Source organism: Marmota marmota, unplaced genomic scaffold, assembly GCF_001458135.2.
Source record: "Marmota marmota marmota unplaced genomic scaffold, marMar, whole genome shotgun sequence".
NCBI lineage: Eukaryota > Metazoa > Chordata > Mammalia > Rodentia > Sciuridae > Marmota > Marmota marmota.
The window spans coordinates 27399935-27422974 of NW_025999900.1; the positions used below are offsets into that span (position 1 = coordinate 27399935).

Sequence of the window (23040 nt, forward strand, 5' to 3'; positions counted from 1 at the left end):
AAAAAAAATAAAAAAAAAAAAAAAAAAAAAAGAACATTTTCCCCTTAATTTTATCCTATCAAAAACAACTATTTCATCTATTACTTCTCACTACACAAAATATATTTGCATCACTGCTCACCTACAGTGTATATATTCTCTTTATGTTTAATGACAGTACAATATTGTCTCATGATAATATCGATTTTCTACCAATTTGAGTGTATTATTGTGCAGTACTGTCTATATTAGCTTGCAAACTTCTAGAGGGCAGGAATCTTGTCCCCTGGCTTTGTATTTCATCTGTCACAGTCACTAATTTATAATGAAATGATGACCATGAAGATGAGAAGCTATGTTAGTAATTCCACTGGATGTACTCTTCCTTCTTTTCCGTCTTCAGGCTCTGCCCAGGTTCATTTTTCCATCCCTCTGTCTCTTGACCAGTGAGTGCCCTGGTAGCTGACCTCTGTGGATTGTATCACCGAGTTTCCTTGTCTTCTGGCTCCAAATGGGGATCTGCCACCAAGAGGTACCAGTAGCAGAAAAAAGAGAATGTGGGAGGGAAAAAAGGTGAAGTATTATTACCTACCTTGCATGCTACTCTCTCCAACCTTGCTATAGTTCTGAGAATGGCCATAGCTTCCATCAGACAGCCCTTTTCCAGGGTTCCAAGAAATATCCAGCTTCCACTAACACAGTTCAATCCTTTGCCTCTTTAGGTGTGTGTGTGTGTGTGTGTGTGTGTGTGTGTGTGTCAGGGGGCAGTAACAACTTCCTACTGTCACTAGTCCCTGGGTACTTCACCATCTCTTGATGGTTTTCTTAATGCTGCCCACACCTCTGCAACTAATCCCTTCATTAAATGAATTCTTTTTTCCTGCTAGGACCTTGACTAATATGTACTTTAATATAAGTAAATTACTGAAACTTCAATTCTTAGTAAAATTAATCTTCACTTAATTCCAATAGTTAAAATGAAACTAAGACAGTCTTTAGACAGTAATTCAGAGGACTTCAGTTGAATAAAGAAAAAAAATATTTTAGGTAATATCTATTAGAATTTGAATACTAAAATAGTCCATGTATTTTCAAAATTTTCAAGGAAATTATAATACTTCTTGAAGAATATTAATCATTTTTATTATGGAAAAGCAACTGAGTGATCAATGATTCCTAAGAGTATATAAGCATGCATTTAAGACATACTTCCAGAAGTCAGTCTTGGAATCTGTCCAATATAAAATAGGCAACAACTAATAAACAAACAAATAAGCAAAAAGCTAGTAAACTGTGTAATTAAACAAAAAAGAAAAAAAAGTAGAAAAATAATAAAGCCAGCCATAAAAAAATACAAAAACAAAACGCTGCCTTCTCCTCTTGGCAAGTTCAATAAGATAAGAGCAAATCTAAAGACTATAATTATAATTGGTCATTTCTCATCCTTTAACCTAATTCCTTTCCCTTCAGCAATTACTGCAACCACTAGGTATCATTCTGGTCTATACTTGTAATATGTAACGATTCAATAGTCTATGTAAACTCAAACTTAAATCTATTAGCCACTAATATTGCTGTCAACACATTTACCTTTATTGTTGTGATACAATATTTTTAACACAAGTAAGGAATTATTATTTTTTCTTCAAAATTTCTTCTTATAATGAGCCTGTCATCCAACCCATGGAACAAAATAGAACACATATAAAGAGCTGCTAATTAGCATTCACAAAGAGGATCTTTTTGCTTATACAGGTCTGCCTGTATACATTTTCTAAAAGAATGTCTTTTTCCAAATATAAAAAATTTCATTCTCATCATGGCTTCTAGAAATGCAATGACACCAAGACTCCTAACTGATGACATTTCGCTACCCCTCCCTGAAAAGCTGTTTTAAAGTGTTCAAGTAGTTTCTAAAAAATGATACATTTAGATAGAGCTTTTGCACCATCCAGTGATTACAAAAAGGATGAATTATTTTCACATCAGTTTACTCCCATCTCATACTTAATAACCTGTCTCACTAAAGAAAACATCTCAGATTCCATTAAGGTTACCAAAGTATTAAAACATTCAAAATATCCATATTAATGAGGTTATACTGATATTTTAAAATAAAAGTGTATCTTGTCAAAAACTTAAATTACATGCTTTTAGTAATTAAATGTCAATGAAATGACTTCGAGAATCAGTAAATAACTGGTGAAGACATTTTAACTATTTTTCCGTGAGTTCATTTATATATGCAACTACATCTTTGTGAAATTTGGGGAAATCTTTAGAAACAGGTTCGATACAAAAGGTAACTACTAACTAATACTTCAATTCCACATAATAAAAAATCCACTACAATATATAAATAATTTGTATTTGATAAATTACTTTGTTAATTGCTCTTTTGACTTTAAATAAGTAGCAGAATATAAAATTTTCTTATAGTTGTATTTACAAAACAGACAAATTTCCTAATATTTTCTCTCATTCCATACTTGCTCAATAAATATTTACCAAGTGCCTACCATGTACACCAGTGCTGTAAGTTATTAGACTGGTATCAACCAGTGAAGTTTGTACATTTTATACTTTAATATACTTAAGTGCCTACATTTCTGGAACATAGAATTATATCACCACCTTTCAAAGTGTCTTTATGGCAACATCAACACATCAAAGAAAGCATAAATTACTTTAACCTTTTAAGATTTAGATTTACCTGAAATGGGAATATTCTGTGAAACTGATAACTGTACATCTCCCGTTCCTGGTGGCATGTCAACAACTAAATAGTCCAGTTGACCCCAATCTACCTAAAAATCAAAATGACATAAATAACATCATTGTATATCCATTCTAGTGAAAATAATGAGTATAAACAAAATGAATGTGCTAATAACAAATCTAAAATAACAGCTGTCACTTGAGACCTTACTAGGTGCCAGGCACCAAGGGATAAGGTCAAAGATGCATACATGACAGCCACTGCCTCTGGTAGATCCTTGAATGACATGCTTAAATTTCCAGATACTAATGGGAACCCCATTTTACAATTATCTCCTAATCAGGACAAATCATTTAATTTCACTGGGTATAATCCAACATTTTATCTAAAAGGTCTTAGCTTTTTGCCCTTGGGGTTTTACTGTTGTTGTTTGCTGGCATAGCACTTCCTATGCAAACATAAAGTTTCTAAATTTATTATTTTTCCTTCACAAAATAAGACATACTAATAATGAAAACCAAAATTTAATAATAAGAAAAAAATTAAATATAACTACCATCCCAATACTATTAACATTGATTCTTTCTTTCCAAACATTTTTTAAAAAGAAATTTAGCAATTATATAAGTCTATAATGCTCAGACTCAATCTAGTTAGTTCTCAAGGATATCTTGTGCTCTTTTCTTTTCAGATAGTTCTTCCCTGAGTTTCCAGTCTTCTGAAAGGTCCTAGGATCCTCTCAGTTGCCTCAAGTAGTATCTTGGAATCATACTTAATGCTTCCTTTTCCTTCTTTACCCCAGTCAGTTATTCTGCCTGCTAAAATCTCTCAAATGAATTTCTCTTCCTCCACCGCCAAGGAGCCAAGGGAGGTCACTACCACCTATTATTATTAAAGCCTCCCAGCCATTGTCTTTGCTCCAGTATTGCCCTTCCAGTCTGTCCCTAGCAACATTGAAAAACAGACCACATAAAAGATGCAAGACTAGTTGTGCTTTTTTGCTTAAAATTCTTTTCCAGCTTTTAGGATAAAGTCTGAGTTTAAGCTCTAAAACACTCTGTCTTGTGTTTTTGAGTAATTCCTCCTCATTCTTCAGATCCTAGTTTAAAATTCACTTCCTTAGGGAAATCTCCCACTAGATTAGATACAGCGTTCCTACTGTATACTTTACCTAGCCACTCATTTATTTGTCAAAGAAATGGTTAAGTACCTTGTATATATTGAGTTAAGTATTCATAATTAAATGGTATCATAGTACCTACTTTTCAGAACTTGAAAGATTTTGTATCTTCCTATAAAACTAAACTGAGTTAGAATACTTTAGAAAGGAATGGACACATAGGAGATAATTACTAAGTTTTTTCTCCCTACGGAATGAATGAACAAATAAACACATACAAAGGTTTGAGATTTGTTTTTTTTTTCTTTAATCTAAATGGTAACTATGTAGGTAATTCCATATTCTGTTTCGTAAAATTCAATGTGTAACATGCCTTTCCCACATAATAATTTTTTTGATAAAAAGCTTGAATGAGATTAGATCAATAGATTCATTCATATATTAATATACCTATTCAACACATATTTATTGAGAATCCATTAGGGGCCAGCCATTGTTCCAGGTGATGGGGATAGAGCAATGAATAAAACAACATTCTAGCTACTGATATTTTATTAAGGGAGACCTGAAGACAGACAAATCAGAGCAATATGTGTTATGAAGAAAACTACAAGCATCTCTCACTATATAGTTATTTGGCTCCTGTTTTGGATATCCAGATCAAATAAGAAAAGTTCTAAAAATTCTTGAATTCTCTTCAATTCTTGAATTTCAGATATAAAGTGATAAGAGTTCAGATAGCAAAGAATTTATCAAAAAATTTCTTTGACTCTCTTTGATTCCCAAGGTCAGATGATTAAGAAAACTTGTACAGTAGGGAGAAAGGATAGATGGTGGCGGGTGCTACTGTAGAAAGGGTGGCCAGAGCTACAAATGAAGTGATAAAGCAAGTGATGCAGACAGCTAAAGAAAAGTATTCCAGCCAGGAGCCCCAGCAAGTGATAGGCACATACAAGGAATAATGAGAAAACCAGCTCAGTCTTTCTAAAATAGCACCCCCATTATCACTGATTTCTCTCCTTCCCTGACATTGCTTTTCTTCAAATATTTACCAGTATCTGACACTACATATTGATTTGTCTTTTAGTAATCCTATGCTATTTCACAAATGTATGCACTTGATACTAATAAAATGCCATATTTTAAGAGAATGATGATTCGATGAACATCATTTGGCTAATATTCAATATAGGGTTCTTTGGTTTGAAAAACGATTACCCCAAGGTTACCTATAAGCACCATCTATAAAACTATCTCCAAGAAAAAATAAAGGATGGGCTGGGGTGAGGCCCTAGGTTGTATCCCCAGCACTGAAAAAAAAAAAGGATAAAAAACACTTTTAATTTTTTATTCTCAGTAAGCAGACTAACAGGTTTGTTTCAGAGAATACCAGATAACTGGTGCCAACAATTTATCACTGTTTTTCCTTGGCATTTAACCATATTTATCATGTTATCTTCAAGTTCTTATTTCAGAGACCTATTAAAAAATTGTTAAGGCAATTCATTTCCAATTACTCTTAAAATGAATTTAATCTATTTGAGAAAAGAACCTAGTCCAACACCTTTGTCACACATAGTGAGCTTTCCATAAAGGCTTGTTGATTGGAATTGGACTTAACTAAAGTTGATATGTGAGTTTCAGTTTTATGGTACTCACTAATACTAATATTGAAATATATTAACTACCAAGAAGTTCCAGTTATCTTATAAAAGAGCCACCAAAAGCATTGATTTTAGAATGATTTGGGGCTTTTCCAGATTCTACGTAAGAGTTTGTTACTTGTAGAAATTATGTTTTACTAAATGTAAAGAAATATACCAGAATCTCATTTATTAATAAAATCCAGTGGTAGAACCAGATTTTGTGTGGCTTGAAGCATATACATTTTGAACGGTTCTCTATTCAAATAGAAACTCAAAATTGTGAATGCAAAATTAAATATAGTCATCAATATAGATGCTTCTTGACTATAATCAGATTGCAACTCCAGAAAATTGAAAATATCATCAGTGAAAAATGTGTTTCACATACCTAACCTACCAACTACAATAGCTTAGCAATTCTCTAGGGTAGTGGTTGTCTTCATAATGCATGGTTAACTGGGAACAGGGGCTTGCTGTGGCTGCCCAACATAACAAGAGACCATAGACAACTAGTCAGGGAAAAGATGAAATTCCAAAATCCGAAGTCGTTTCTATGGATTGTGTATTGTTTTCCCATCACTATAAAGTGGAACTACTTTAAGTCTCTTAAGAAGGGAACACCTGTATTTATTTAGAATATGAAAAAAAATCACCATTAAGTGCCAGAACTTTAAAGATTCAAGTTCTCTAAGATCTCTTGAATAACAGGAATGCTTCCTAAATGCAACCTGGTTTCCACTCTCCATCTAGAATAGAACATTGTACAATTCCCAAGATCTCATAAGGTCTCATGTGAACATGTAACACTAAGCTGAAGTTTCATTAGCTCCATGGAATCCCACTCTAGTAAAACCTCCTCAGTTTCCTCCCATGCTCCAATCACAAAGGATCCCAGTAGGAAAGTCTCAAGTCAGTCTAGAACTGAAGATACCAAGGTGGTCCAGATGCCCTATGAATACAGAAATAGCACTACTGCAGAGAATTCAGCATGTAGCTACCAAGTCAAATACATGTAAAACTGAGGGGGACAAAACAACAAAAAGGGAGAATCAAAAAAAGAAAAAAAGAAGTCAGAACTTAGTCCTCCTAATTGACACACAGTAGGGAGGCCAAAGTTACCAATAATATATTGACTATATATTTCAAAATAACTAGAAGAGAGGATTTTGAATGTTTTCGCCACAAAGCAATGATAAATGTTTAAAAAGGCAATAAATACGCTTATTATCCTGACTTGATTATTAGACAATACACACCAATATTGAAACATTACATCGTGCCCTATAAATATGTACAATTATGTACATATTTATGTAATAAAAAACTTAGGAAAACAAAAACACAAAGCTAGTGTCCAGGGCAACTGAGGAAAATGGGATGAGACAAGCAATTAGGACTTGAATCTGTAAAAAGAAGCTTTCCACTAGACGCCTCTTTTACACAGTAACTCAGGACTCTTATGTCCCTTGGAAGTGTTTGACATGCAACACTTCCAGATCCAAATATAATGCAGTCCCAGAACTTGTACAAAGCCATATCTATCTTAACTATCTATCTATTTATATATCTGTGTTATGGTTTAGATGTGGTGTCCCCCAAAACCTCACAAGTGAGACAATGCAAGGAGGTCTGGAGGAGAAACGATTGGGTTATATCTTTAACTTAATCAGTGAATTAATTCCTGATTGGATTAACTGAGTGGTGGCTAGGCTGTGGGTAGATGGGCTGTGGCTGGAGGAAGTGGTTCATGTAGGGCATGGCTTTGGGGATATATATATTTGTGTGCGTGAGTGTGTGTGTGTGTATCTGATCATCATGTGAACCAGCTTCCCTCTGCCACACTTTTCCTCCATGATGTTCTGCTTCATCTCGAGCCCTGAGGAATGGAGCTGGCCTTCTATAGACTAGAACCTCTGAAAACACAATCCCTCAAATAAACTTTTCCTCCTTTACAGTTGTTCTGGTTGGGTCATTTTAGTCACAGCAGTGAATAAAGCTGACTACACAGTCTGTACCCCATTCCTGACTTGAAAGTCCTAAAATCCTTGGAAACTCCATAATGGGAAGAGTGTCTTTTGTGTGCTAATGAGTTGACAGGAGGCTGGAAACTCTTAGCCTCAGTGTGGGACCAACCACGTGATCAGAGAATTGGAACTTTTAGTCCTACACCTGACTCAATCAGCATGAAAAGGGAGAAGGGCTGAAGGCTGAGTTGACAAAGCAATGGCCAATGATGTAATCAATCATGATATAATAAAGCTTCTTATAAAAACCTAAAGGACAGAGTTCTGAGGGTTTCTGAATAGCTGAATATGTGAAAGTTCCTGGAGGGTGGCCTTTCAGGAGAGGGGATAGAACCTCAGTGCCATTCTCCCATATATATTGCCCTACGCATCTCCTCTTCCATCTTAGTGTTCATTTGTATTCAAAATCTCTGGCTTCTTGTCCACCAAATGATTTCTCCTACCATGATGCTATCCACAATGCTGTGATGCAGCCAAGGGGGCCCTCATCAGAGGCCAAACAGATGGAACCACCTGATCTTTGACTTTTAGCTTCCAAATTAAGCTCTTTTCCCTCCCTCCTTCCCTCCCTTCCTTCCTTCCTTTTTTTGGTACTGGGGATTAAATCCAGGGGTGCTTTATCACTGAGCTGTATCCACAGCCCTTTTATTTTCAGGTAGGATCTCAATAAGTTGCTGAGGCTGGCCTCAAACTTGTGATTCTCTTGCCTCAGCCTCCTGAGCTGCTGGGATTATAGGCATATGCTTCTACACCCAGCTAAATGTCTTTTCTTTATAATTTACCGAAGCCTTAGATATTGTTAAAGAAGATAGACTAATAAAACTGGTATGGAAGACGCATTTAGCCTGGTCTCAAGCCCCATGGCCAAATTTTACAGGCAATAATTACCAAACTCCTAGGACCTTAGATTTAACTAATTTCTAGGATTTGACATCGTTCTTCCAACTCTAATAATTCTTAGTTATTTTTATACATAATTATCTCCCTAATTTCAATGTATGCTTCCTAACAGAAAAGAACATTTATATGCATTTCTGTACTTTCCTTCTACATCCAGCCCTCTCCACAATGTCTAACAATATTTAATCAACAGCTACTGAATGATTCTGTGAATCAAGTTGCTGCTTACAATTTTATTATACAACTAAAATTAAAATCTTTGCCATAGGTAACTTTTACATATAATATAAATGTAAAATGGAACATGAAGTGTTTTTCTTTATATCTGAACCATGAGTTTTGCTCTGCCCTGTGGCCTATTTATAAAATCATGCAACATTTTATTTTAGTTATGAGAAGAAAATTGCTATGAAAGAAAAATTATTTAAATATAAATTCCACAGCAAATGTCTGAATAATACAAAAAACATCCTACTACAGTTGATGGCCTACTGGCTTGTGGAAATAAATGATACAACACAATAAACTTATCCTTGAGATATTCTAAGAGTTGACCCAATTATACAAGAACACACTATTCAAGTTACAATGATATAAGTATTCTCCCCTGAATCTTTTCATCCTCCCCACCATGATAAAGTTCTCCATTCTTTTTAAAATATCTTCTTTTCTAAGGAGAGGCTACTTGGGTAAATCCCTCCAAAATTACTATAAACCCAAACAGACAGCATATTGAGAAAAAGATGAAAACTTTATTCCTCTCCTTTCCCTTTACCATCATCATTTCCTTAGTTGTCCTCTTAGTAGAGATGTAAAGCAGGCTGGCCCTGACAGCTTGGAGAAAGATAACTATTTCTATAAGCTAATACATGGATCCATCTTTGGAAACTCTCTGAACCTACTTACTTAAATAATATTTAAAACATGTTGTCCCAAGGATAACTATGTAAACACATACAGTTGAAACAGTAAAACTTCAAAACCAAAAATAATGACACTACCACAAAAGTAAAAGTATTTCAATTACTTATAGAAACTCTTAAGTTCTCTCAAGTCCTGCTTTGGGTCAACTGCTTATATGCATAGATTTTCATAACCTAGGAAATAGATGTTAGTGCGGGATAGGACTGGTACCAAAAAAGTCTGAAATACTACAAACCTGTTTGAAATATCAAACTATTTTAAAGAAATTCCTAGGGGCTGGGGATATAGCTCAGTGGTAGAGCATGTGCCTAGTACTGTGTGAGGTCCTGGGTTCAATCCCCAGCACCAAAATAAATAAATGAATTAAATTACCAAAATAATTTTTAAAATTTATTTATTTTTGGTATATTATGGTTATACACACCAGTGGGGTTTGTTTTGACATATTCATAAATGTACAGAACACAGTTTTCTCCATTTCAATTCTCAGTAGTAGCCCTTTCCCCCCCTCCTTTCTCCCCTGATTATGTTTCTCTACTGATCTTTCTTCTATATTTATTTATTTAAATTGGTGCATTATAGTTATATATAAAATTGGAATACATTGTGATGTATTCACATATGCACATAGCACAATTTGATCAACATCTTTCTCCAGTTTTTCTCCCTTCCCTTTCTTCCTTCTTCTCCTTTGCTCCTCTGCTTCTATTCTACTGATCTCCTTTCTGTTTTCAAGAGAACCTCCCTTTTTATTCTTCTTTTCTCTCTCATTTCCACATACGAGAGTAAACATTCAACCTATGACTTTCTGAGTCTTAGCTTATTTCACTTAGGATAATGTTCTTCAGTTCCATCCATTCACCAATGTTATGGTTTGAATATGAGGTATTCTCCAAAAGCTCACATGTGAGACAGTGCAAGAAGGTGCAGAGAAGAAATGATTGGGTTACATGAGCCTTAACCCAATCAGTGAATTAATCCCCTGATAGGGTTAATTGAGTGGCAACTGAAGGCAGGTGGAGTGTGGCTAGAAGAGGTGAGGCATTGGGGTGTGGCTTTATGGTATAAATTTTTTGTCTGGCAAGTGAAGTATCTGCTTTCTGATCATCATGTGAGCTGCTTAACTCTGCCACACTCTGAAAGAAAATGGATGCTAACCAAGAATACTATACCCAGCAAAATTAAGCTTCAGATTTGAGGATGGAATAAAAACCTTCCATGATAAACAAATGTTGAGAGAATTCACAACTAGAAGCCTGCTCTACAGAACACTCTCAGCAAAATATTCCATGAAGTTGAAGTGGAGGGAAAAAAGTAGAAACCAGCAAAGGGAGAAACTACATTAAAGGAATAGTCAATCAAAGAAGAAACTAATTCAACTTAAAAACCAGAAATAATCCAAAATTACTTGGAATAAAATCATACCTCAATAATAACCTTAAATGTAAATGGCCTAAACTTATCAAACAAAAGACATAGACTGGCAGATTGGATTAAAAAACAGGACTCAACAATATGCTAAGCAAAAACATCCACAGACCAAAGGTGAAAGGATGAAAAATATATATCACTCACATGGATTGTGTAAACAAGAGGGGTTTCTATCCATATATCACATAAAGTGAACTTCAAGCCAAAGTTAATCAGAAGGGAAAAAGAAGGACATTTCATACTGCTTAAAGGAATTATACATCAATAAGATATAACAATCATAAATATCAATGCCCCAAACAATAGAGCATCTATGTACATCAAACAAACCCTTCTCAGTTTCAAGAATCAAGTAGACCACAACACAAAATTACTGGGTTACTTTAACACACCTCTCTCACCAGTGGATAAATCCTGCAAATAAACTATAAAACTAAATAATTCAATCAATAATTCAGACTTAACAGACATATATGGAGTATTTCATCCATCAATGATCGAATATACTTTTTTTCTCAGCAGTACATGGATCCTTCTCTAAAAGAGACCATATCTTATGCCACAAAGGAACTTTTAGCAAATAAAAAAATAGAGATAATACCTTGCATTCTATCAGATCATAATGGAATAAAACTAGAAATTAATACTAAAATAAAAGTAGAAGTTACTCTAACACATGGAGACTAAATAATATTCTACTGAATGACTAATGGATAGCAGAAAAAGTCAGGGATGAAATAAAAAAAAATACTTAGAAGTAAATGAGAATAGCAAAACAACATATCGAAATCTCTGGGACACTATGAAGGCAGTTCTAAGAGGAAAGTTCATTGCATTGAGCTCATTTATTAAAAGAATATAAAATAGCCAAATAAATAACCCAACATTATATCTCAAAGCCCTAGAAAAAGAAGTACAAATCAACATGAAAAGCAGAAGACAGAAAATAATTAAAATCAGAGCTGAAATCAATGAAATTGAAAGAAAAAAATTGAAAAATTGACAAAACAAAAAGTTGGTTCTTTGAAAAAATAAATAAAATTGAAAAACCCTTAGGCATCCTAGTGAAGAAAGAGAGAAAACTCAAATTACTAGAATTTGTGCTGAAAAAGGAAATATCACAACAGACACTACTGAAATACAGACAATAATTATAAACTATTTTGAAAATTTATATACCAATAAAATAGAAAATATTAAAGATATCTGTTGAGAGCCACAGCCGAAGGGGCCCCAGCAAACTTCCAGCTGCCAGCAAACTTCCAGCTGCCAGCTGATGATTGGCTCACAGCGGCCCCAGCAAACTTCTAGCTGCCAACTGATTGGCTCCTCTGCGGTGATGCTCATTGGGCTGTTCCCCCGCCCTTTCAGACCACGGAGCTGCTCACTGGGGGACTTTTTTTGGCTCCGCCCACACGACCCAGCCAATCAGCCTCAAGAGCAGGAGGAGTGGGGGAGGTTGAGAGGCTTGTGGGAAGCCGGTGGCAGTTGGGCTCTGAGGGAATTCCTGAAGAGCTGTGTGGTTCGTGTGTGTTCTAAAAATAAAGTTCGTTTCTTTTGACAAGTGGCTCCTGAATTGTGCCCAGCCAGACTGTGGCAGATATCAACAAATTTCTAGAGATACATGGCCTACTCAAACTGAATCAGGAGGACATACACAATTTAAACAAATCAATTTCAAACAATGAAATAGAAGATGCCATCAAAAGCCCACCAACTAAGAAAAGCCCAGAACCAGATGGATTCTGAGCAGAGTTCTATAAGACCTTCAAAGAAGAGCTAACACCAATTCTTGTTAAATTATTCCATGAAATAGAAAATGATGAACCCTTCAAAATTCATTCTATGAGGCCAATATCACCTGGATCCCAAAACCAGGCAAAGACACATCAAAGAAACAAAAGTTCAGACCAATATCTCTAATGAGCATAGATGTAAAAATTCTCAATAAAATTCTGGCCAATCACATACAAAACATATTAAAAAGATAGTGCACCATGAGCAAGTGGGGTTCATCCCATGGATGCAAGATTGGTTCAACATACTGAAATCAATAAAAATAATTCATCCATCAATAGACTTAAATACAAGAATCATATGATTATCTCAATAGGTGTGGAAAAAGCACTCTTTCTTTTTCAAACACTAGAAAACCGAGGGATAGTAGGAACATACCTCAACATTGTAAAACCTATATTAAACCCAAGACCAGCAGCATTCTAAATGTAGAAAAATTGAAAGCATTCCCCCTAAGAACTGGAACAAGACAACGATGCCCTCTTTCACCACACTTTTTATTCAACACTGTCCTTGAAACTCTAGCCAGAGCAATTAGACAAAAGAAAGAAATTAAAGTGATATGAATAGGAAAAGAAGAACTAAAACTATCACTATTTACTGACAACATGATTCTATATTCAGAAGACACAAAAACTTCCACCAGAAAACTTCTAGAACTCATAAAAGAATCCAGCAAATTAGCAGGATATATAAAAAAATTAACACCCATAAATCAATTGCATGTCTATATATATCACTGAAAGAGAAATTAGGAAAACTACCCCATTCACAATAGCCTCAAAAAATAACATATTTGGGAATAAATGTAACAAAAGAGGTGAACTATTTCTCAATGAAAACTACACAAGACTCAAGAATGAAATTGAAGAAGACCTTAGAATATGGAAAGGACTCTGATTGCTCTTGGAGAGACAGAATTAAGATTGTCAATGGATGTGTAACTGATGTGATTCTGCAATCTGTGTATGGGGTGAAGGTGGGAGTTCATAACCCACTTGAATCAAAGTGTGGAATATGATATGTCAAGAAATTTGTAATGTTTTGAACAACCAACAATAAAAAATTAAAAAAAAAAAAAGATTGTCAAAATGGCCATACTACCAAAAGTGCTATACAGATTTAATGCAATTCCTATTAAAATCCCAATGACATTCTTCATAGAAATAAAAAAATCAATCATGAAATTCATTTGGAAAAATAAGAGACCCAGAATTGCCAAAGCATTCTGTAGCAAGAAAAGTGAAGCATCACAATATCAGAGCTGTAGTAACAAAAATGGCATGGTACTGGCACCAAATCAGACATATAGACCAATAGTACAGAGTGGAAGACACAGAGACAAACCCACATAAATACAGTTATCTCATACTAGATAAAGGTGCCAAAAATGTCCATCGGAGAAAAAAATAGCCTCTTCAACAAACTGGTGCTAGGAAAAGTAGAAATCCGTATGTAACAAAATGAAATTAAACCCCTATCTCTCACCCTGCACAAAACTCAACTGAAAGTGAATCAAGTTTGGCATTAGAACAGAGACCCTGCACCTACTAGAAAAAAAAGTAGGCCCAAATCTCCATCAATGTTGATTTAGGAACTGACTTCTTTAACAAGACTCTTAACACACAAGAAGTAAAATCAAGAATCAATAAATGGGATGGAATCAAACTAAAAAGCTTTCTACAGCAAAGGAAACAACCAAGAACATAAAGAGAGAGCTTACAGAATGGGAGAAAATCTTTACCATCTGCACCTCAGACAAAGCATTAATCTCCAGGATATATAAATAACTCAAAAATCTTAACACCAAAAATCAAATAACCCAATGAGTAAATGGGTTAAAGAACTGAACAGACACTTCACAGAAGAAGAAATACAACTGGTCAACAAATATATGAAAAACGTCCATGGGCTAGGGATGTGGCTCAGTGGTAGAGTGCTTGCCTAGCATGTGTGAGGCACTGGGTTTGATTCTCAGCACTAGCATATAAATAGTCTATTAACAACTAAAAAAAAATATTTTTAAAAAATGTTCAAAATCTCCAGCAATTAGAGAAATTAAAACTAAAACTAGACTGAGATTTCATCTCACTCCTGTCAGAACAGCAATTATCAAGAATACAAGCAACAATAAATGTTGGCAAGGAAGTGGGGGAAAACATACATTCATACATTGCTGGTAGAACTGAAAATTGGTGCAACCACTCTGGAAAGCAATAAAGAGATTCCTCAGAAAACTTGAAATGGAAACACCATTTAACCCAGCTGTCCCATTCCTCAGTCTATGCCCAAATGACTTAAAAACAGTGACTCAGTTGCATCAATATTTACAGCAGCTCAATTCACAATAGCTAAACTATAGAACCAACCTAAGTGCCATTCAACAGATGAATGGATAAAGAAAATGCTGTACATACACACATTACTCAGCCATAAAGAAGAATGAAATTATGGCATTTTCTGGCAAATGGATGGAACTGGAAACTATGTGAAATAAGTGAAATAAGCCAATCCTCCAAACCAAAGGCCAAATGTTTTCTCTGATATGCAGATGCATATTCACAATAAGTGGGGGGTGAGTTTGGGAAGAAAATAAGTTCTTTGTATTAGACAAAGGGGAATAAAGGAAGGGAGTGGGAATGGTTATAGGAAAGATAGTAGAATGAAGCGGACATTACTATCCTATATGCATATATGATTAAATGACTAATGCAATTCTACATCGTGTACAGCCAGAAGAATGAGATGTTATACTCCACGTATGTATAATTAGTCAAAATACATTCTGCTATCATGTACAACTAATTAGAACAAATGAAAAAAAATGTAAAAAAAAATGAAGTAACATTCTACTCTTGAACCTTAGGGTAGAGGGACTAGTGAATGGGAAAGAGGTGAGATGGTAGGTTTATGGATAACAGGTGAACAAGAGCAGAAGAAATTAAGTAGTCACTGAGAGCCTAGTATAAGGTCAGTATTAGATACTTTGGAAATATATAATGCTACAAAATAGATATCTGTATTTTACAGATAAGAATACTGCAGATTAAAAGAAGTTACGGAAGTTTCCAAAGGTCATGCTGTTGATAAATGACAGAGCTGGGATTTGGATCCTTGACTGTGTGACTTGCCTCATGTTCCCATTCTCCCAGTGTGGGTTATAGCATTACTGTTCTTCAAGCTCATTAAGAGTTCTGCTAATAGGGCGGGGGTTGTGGCTCAGTGGTAGAGCGCTTGTCTAGCATGTGTGAGGCACTGGGTTCAATTCTCAGCACCACATACAAAAAAGCAAATAAAATAAAGGTCCATGAACAATTAATAAAAATATTTTTTAAAAAAAGAGTTCTGCTAGCAAAATCTCATGACTACAAGAACATAAGAACTTTATTATATTACTTTTTCATATGGTAAAATAGGAATATAAAATAGAACATGCAGAATGGCAGAAAATTATTTATACAATATAAAAATGGAAAAATTATTCATTTATTTCCCATTTTTTCCTCTTTCTGGTTCAGTACAATGATGTTTATTTCTGTGTGTGTGTGAATGAATGGTTATGTCTGTACTCTTTACATCATTCTGAGTCTTTTGTATCATAAAGTAAAGGGTTCCAGTAACCATGGCAATTTGAGGTATAAATTTCCTGATTTTGTGCTACAGAAGAATGCTAAGTAAAGTTAGCCAATCCCAAAACACTAAATGCCAAATGTTTTCTTTGATATAAGGAGGCTGATTTATGGTGGGATAAGGAGAGAGAAGATGGGAGGAATAGACAAACTCTAGATAGGGCAGAGGGGTTGGAGGGGAAGGGAGGAGGTATGGGGTTATTAATGATGGTGGAATGTGAGGATCATTATCATCCAAAGTACAGGTATGAAGACATGAATTGGTGTGAATATACTTTGTATACAACCAGGGATATGAAAAATTGTGCTCTATATATGTAATAAGAATTGTAATGCATTCCACTGTCATATATAAATTTAAAAAAATACTGAAAAAAAAAGCCTCAACAAAAAAACATTAAAACAGTCCAAAGGGGTGGGGGATATTTTAACTTTCAATAATCTACCATTAAATCCAGGTTTTATATTAAATCAATAATTACAAACATCTACACAAGGAACTTATGTGGAGCAATCATTTAAATCATAGTTAAAAAAAAACTATAAAGACTAAGAACAGATAAAATACTTTAAAGATGTTCTTAAAATACCTGTAGCTTTTTAAACATAACATTTTTAAAACTGGGTCAGTAGATTTCATTTAAAAAATTGAAAAATCTAAATCATATCAAATAAGAAACTGATCACAAGAAATTTTAGCTCCATATGCAGTTAAATTTTAAATATAAGCTATTATACTGAAATTTTGTATTTTAAATTCTGATTCAGACATTACTTGCTATGATCTTAAGAATAAAAAAATCAGCACTGAAAGGGAAGTTTGACAAAAACTGAGACTATGAACCTAGCTTGGGCCAGATAAGAATCCAAACATCTACTCATCAGATAGAGAACTGGGAAACACGCATATATAAATTCTAATAATCTTTGTGACAAATTAGCTGTGAGATGATGGGCCAGCTAAGTAAGTGCTCTGCCTTTGTTTTCTCCTTTGTAAAATAAAGTATTTTTAGGATATCACTAAGTTTCCTTCAAATTACTTAAAAGGGAAAAAAGGCTGACAACAATCTGTGTAAACTGAAAAATATTTGGGGAAATTGCCTGCAGAAAAAGTAAACAAAAGATATTTTACTCCAAAATACCAAAATACCAAACTTTTTTAAAAAGGAGTAAGAAGAGGAAAAAAGAAATAACAGTAGTAATAGTATACCTCCTGTTAGAACAAAAAAGCTCTAAGTAACTTGGTATAACTCACAAATTTATTTTATATAATGACCTTATTTCCTTTGGAAAATTTAGCTGAATTTTATAAAGAATCCTAAAATATCTCATTGTACCCATCTATGAACTAATAATTAATAATTATATTGATACAAAATGAATTTACAAAATAGACTGTAAAAGTAGACCCACAGTTGTTGAGTAGATGTCCCCCCAGGTGAGGAGCAGGGAGGGATACAAACCTCCTTTCTTTGACCACTCATGACCATTTATATCATAAGCCAACAAAACCAAGCTCTGCTCATTCTGGTACTTCCCACACATCTATTATTGTGGATCAATAAAAGAATAGAAGAAAACATCACTTAAGAAACTTGTCCTAGGGGCTGGGGCTGTAACTCAGTGATAGAACACTTGCCTTCCACGTGTGAGGCACTGGGTTTGATCCTCAGCACCACATAAAAATAAAGATTTTTTTAAAAAAGAAACTTGTCCTATTTGTTTTCTTGCTATACATGAGATTTGTTTACTTTTGATTTACTCTATTTCTGATACCATCTAACTTTAGGTATGGTTTGTTTTCTCATTTGTCTTTAGTTACTAGAGGAACTGCTATTTATGTGACCTCTCTCCAGTTCTTAATATGATAATCAATTAAAGAATTTTTTCCTTTGGATTACCCAAATATATTCATGCTTTTTAAAAAATTTTAAAATAGAGCTACAGAATAATTTTTTTTTTTAAAAAATAACCTTTCAGTAGGTAAAGAAATTAGCAAAACATTCAGTATAAAATAGAAGGGTTATGTGAATGGTCAATGGATATGCTAATCACAAAGTTAGGTGTCAAAGTCTTATTAGTAATTCACTGAACTTCCACAAGATGTTATACATTTTCTGTCATTTTGTTTCTTCATATTACAGTGGTATGAACAGACAATTTTAGAGCTAGAAAGGACCCAAGAGATTATCTTGTCCAAGGTTTTTATTTTACAAATAAAGAAACTGAAACTCGGAAGTTAAATGATTGTCTGAAAGTTACCCTGGAAAGTAGGGACTATTAAAACATTCTTTGTCTGCTTTACAGTTTTGTTTTTAGAAGGGTAAATGAGATTGTGATTGTTTTAATACTTATTTTTTGTAGTTGTTGTTGGACACAATACCTTTATTTTATTTACTTATTTTTATGTGGTGTTGAGGACTGAACCCAAGGCTTTGCACGCACGAGGCAAGCGCTCTACCGCTGAGCCACAACTCCAGCCCTGAGATTGTAATTAAAAAAAAAAAGTACTAGATAATTACATAGTAGTAGTATTACGATGAAAAAGTTAAAAGAGAAGTTTATCATATAATGTAAGAAAAAAGTTAAAATATCTCAATGAGCATAAAATGTTTAGCCTTACCAACAAACACTACGAAAAAAGTTGTCCATTTATGAGGTCAACACATTCCAAAATGATCCAAACAAGTAATTTTTAAAATCTTTTCGATTTGCCTTGATAATTTAATCAGAGTGAATTGCCTTTTTGAAGGCTAAAGGAAAAATTCTCAAGAGTAAAACTAAGCATGAGAATATTTGGTCAAAATATAATTTTAAAAATATGTAAATTGACTAAAACTAGGGACTAGTGAGAAGTCACATCTGTTGTTTGGATAAATTAAATTAGTACATTTTAGAGACCTATACCAGGTGTCTACTGTTAAGCAGACTTTCATCTACAAAGCCAAAGAGAAGGCTGTACCTAAGTAGTGACCTCATAGTGAAAACTAAATAATGCAGCAGCCTTTAATTGTAACTAGTTTTACCACAAAAGATATTTAAAAGGTTAATGAATATATCAGAATTGAGATGGAGATGATAAGATATAGAGGGAACTAACAATGAGGATGGAGGAATAATAAACACATAAAACAACCTAATTCCCATGTCACTAATTTCAACATTTTCTAACTTCCTAAACTACATAATTACTCCAGAACCATGCAAAAGACATCTAAAAAAACCTAAAATCATGAAATTGCAAAGAAGTAAGATAACGGATGATTTTATTTATCTCATTAAAAGACCATTAAATGAGCAATCCTTCATTCTCATTTAAGTACACTAGTCATTTCATCTAAGCTTACTCAAAATAATTTTGTATCCTGATGAGCAAGTGAATGTGGCAATGTAGCTGGAAGTTATTCCTGCCTCAATAGGTAACTAGTATCTTCATATTTATCTAATATTTTGTGCTTAATGCCAGAGTACAAAGTAAGCCAGTATAGAGGATAATTTAATACCAACATTTACAAGTACTAAGTATTGTTCTAGACATCAGGTTTACAGCAGTGAACAAGATCTTTGAAGTCGTTGCCCCCAGGAAAGGGGGATAGGAAAACAAAAAAAGCAAACCAATTAGTAGATCACTTCTAATCTTGGTGAAATTTATCTCAGTGTGTTATCTGTAAAACTGGAAAACTAACATTACTTTTTATAAATATCATTATATCCTTCCCAAACAAAAAACATGACAAACGTTTACAAGTCAGAAATTACCTCTGGACTTGTATGCCAATTATACCTGCTCTATCCCCACCTCCAGTACTGCATACATAACAGAGTGCCCACCAGAGTTTGAGGTGAGGGCACACTGTGAAAATAGAAGAAAACTGTTTCATGATAGGATTCAATCCAAGACTTTGTTCTATATAGATGTGCTCTCAAATAAAATCATAATGATAAATACGTAGCATTTGAAGCATATTTTATCTGCCTTAGTTTCAATGTGAGTGTCCATTTAAGGCATTTTTATTTAAAAAATATGACTATCAGTTTACAAACCTTTGTTACTAACTAAACTAATGCAAATCAGATTATGAATTATAACTTATATTTTGACATGAGAATTCTTTTTTTTCTCCTAGTAGAAGAAATAAATTTTATTTGACAGGATGAATATATACTTTTGAAAAATTGCATCAAAACAGGCCTATAGCTTGGTGTTTGGTTCTTGTATTTAAGACAACTAGATAAAAATGAGAAAATAAAATTAAGGGTTAAAGTTCTTACTAACTACCTTTGCATCAGAAAACAAGACCATCTGGATATAAGGAATTAAAAGTCTTTGAATCAAGTATTTTCTTGGTAATTCTGAAACATTAATGTAAAGAAAATAAATCAGAGAAAAGCTATACATGCAGATTCCCTGTGTAAGTTAGTAATGGCCTGAATCAATCAATCTCTATGTGTCACATGTATCACACACACACACACACACCACAATCCTCCCCAATCAACAACACATGAAAACATAGGGCAATAAAGACCTACATTGAGAAAACTAAGGCTAAAACTGAGCAAAAAAAAAAAAAAATTGAAGAAATGTTTACTAACAATACAGCAGTGAACTTACTCGTTTAAGGACAGGGGACAAGCTTTATTCACTCTTCTTTGTTCATGCCACGCACTGTTCAGGCACACTGAACAATAAATGTCTAATTTTTCTGAGAACCACAGAGGCAATTAAGAGACCTTTCACACCTGCCCACCACCAAAACTAGTGACCTCTGGCACCAAAGCCCACATTCTTACTATGTAATATACTGCCTTTCAATAATGGTTACCTCTATCCCCATTATTCTCATTCCTCTCCTATTATCCTCAAAAGATCTTACATAGATCCTTGATGAAAGTTTTGAATGTAACTAAATAACATTTTGAAGGTTTTACAAAGACCATTCAACAAACTTCACAACTAATTTATGAAGAAACCCAGGAATGATAAGCTAAGACCAAAAATGTGTGTGTGTGTGTGTGTGTGTGTGTGTGTGAGAGAGAGAGAGAGAGAGAGAGAAACTTATACTAGCAATAGAGCCATACCACTGCCTTCCTGTTAGGCAGTGAACTCACTCATTTAAGGACAGAGGACAAGATTGGCTAATTTCTCTATACCAGCAATTGTTTTAGTATTGGGATATAAATTATTGGCTAAACATTATAATATAAGCTCAGAAGTAAGTACCTATGAATCAAAAAGCCATGAGTTCCAAAATCCAATATGCGGATGAAAAATGTTTTGCTACAAAAATAAAAGCCTTATTGGCATTCATACTTTCTTGAAGGACTACTTCACATATTACCAATGTGAGGCACAAGAGTCCCCATATGTGGAACCAACACTTCCCTCAAAAACTGAATATGGATCCATTTAAACTGCATACATACACACACTCATAATACATGTTTTATCAGATGTTTTAATAAATACAGAAATTATATAGTCAACATGGGTGCTATCCCATACACAGGATAGTTTATTAGCTTTTCATCACTGACCAAAATATCTGACAAGAACAGCTTTGAGGTAAGACAGAACATCATGGTGGAAGGGAATAATGAAGGAAAACCATTCAACTCATGGCAGCTAGGAAGCAGAGAGTCAGAGGGAGGAGCCAGGGACAGACTATATATTCCTCCAGGCATGCCCCCAGTGACCCATTTCCTTTAGCCATGCCTCTCCTGCCTAGAGTTATACTACCCAGTAATCTGTTCAAATTATTAATTCATCAAATGGATTATTAATCTAATGATTAGGTTACAGCTTTCATACTCTGATTGCTTTACCTCCTTTTGGGGTATGACTTATATCCAGAAAATATATTTTCTTTATAACTAGAAAATTTTAAAATTGTTTATCTCTTCATAGTTGTAAGCATGAAAAACTATATGCATAATTCAACGGCTTTTTGATTGCTTAAATATTTTTCACACTTCTTTTCTGGAATTATTTTCAAATTCTGTAAAATTTAAAATGTTTCAGTTAAGTCTAAAGGCAATTCTATAATAGTAGTTCCAAAAATGAAATTATCAAAGACAACATCCCTGAAATAAGTTCATTTTTCATAGAGTATGATTTCCTAAACCTTAAAGATGTTTTCCATATAACAAGCCACAATAAACCTACATTAAATATGGGGAAAAAATGAAATAAACAGGGCTGGGGTTATAGTGGTAGAATGCTTGCCTAGCATGTGTGAGCCACTGGGCTTGATCCTCAGCACTGCATATAAATAAAAGTAAAGGTTCATCATTGACTAAAAAAAAATTAAAAAAAAAAACAAATCTCCTTAGAAGAAAATTTATATTGGCAAACACCCAAATCTGAGGAAGTTACCAGATCTGTAGCACTAGTAGCTAGTAAAAACAGAAGCAGATAGTGGTGTGTTTCTGGTGAAAAAGTCATGATCTAAGATCATACCGGCCATACACAGGATGGTGAGAGGAGCCACCTTGGCCATGGCAAAATAAGTCCAATTCTGCAGCTCCTGATGTGCTGTGGAATAAAAGCTTTTCTAAGACACAAGGATACAAAAATTCACCAGTCTTCATACTGTATTTGTATCTCCAGTAATAAAGGATAGGATAAAAAGTTATTTCACGAGTGAAATACATCATTTTACTCAATAACCATTATGAACAATTTCCCTAGTTATTTTGAATGACAACACTTACTTGAATATAAATATAGTCACATACCTCATGATAATGGTCATGATAATGGTCAATGATGGGCCACATGTATAATGGGGTCCAAAAAAGATTATAATAGAGATAAAAAATTACCATTCCAAAGTGACATCTTAGCAGTCATAATGTGGTAGCACAGTGC

The 23040-nt window shown here is 34.2% G+C and overlaps 1 protein-coding gene across 4 annotated transcripts in view; it reads right to left on the reverse strand.

Moving 5' to 3' along the window:
* Nucleotides 1-23040, reverse strand: part of Nubpl (NUBP iron-sulfur cluster assembly factor, mitochondrial) — a 204382-nt gene that overhangs the window by 42446 nt on the left and 138896 nt on the right. For all 4 annotated transcript variants that reach the window (XM_048798711.1, XM_015491674.2, XM_015491682.2 and 1 more), the window contains one exon: nucleotides 2693-2786. In XM_048798711.1, the coding sequence (XP_048654668.1) occupies nucleotides 2693-2786 (94 nt within the window). The remainder of the gene's footprint in view (nucleotides 1-2692; nucleotides 2787-23040) is intronic.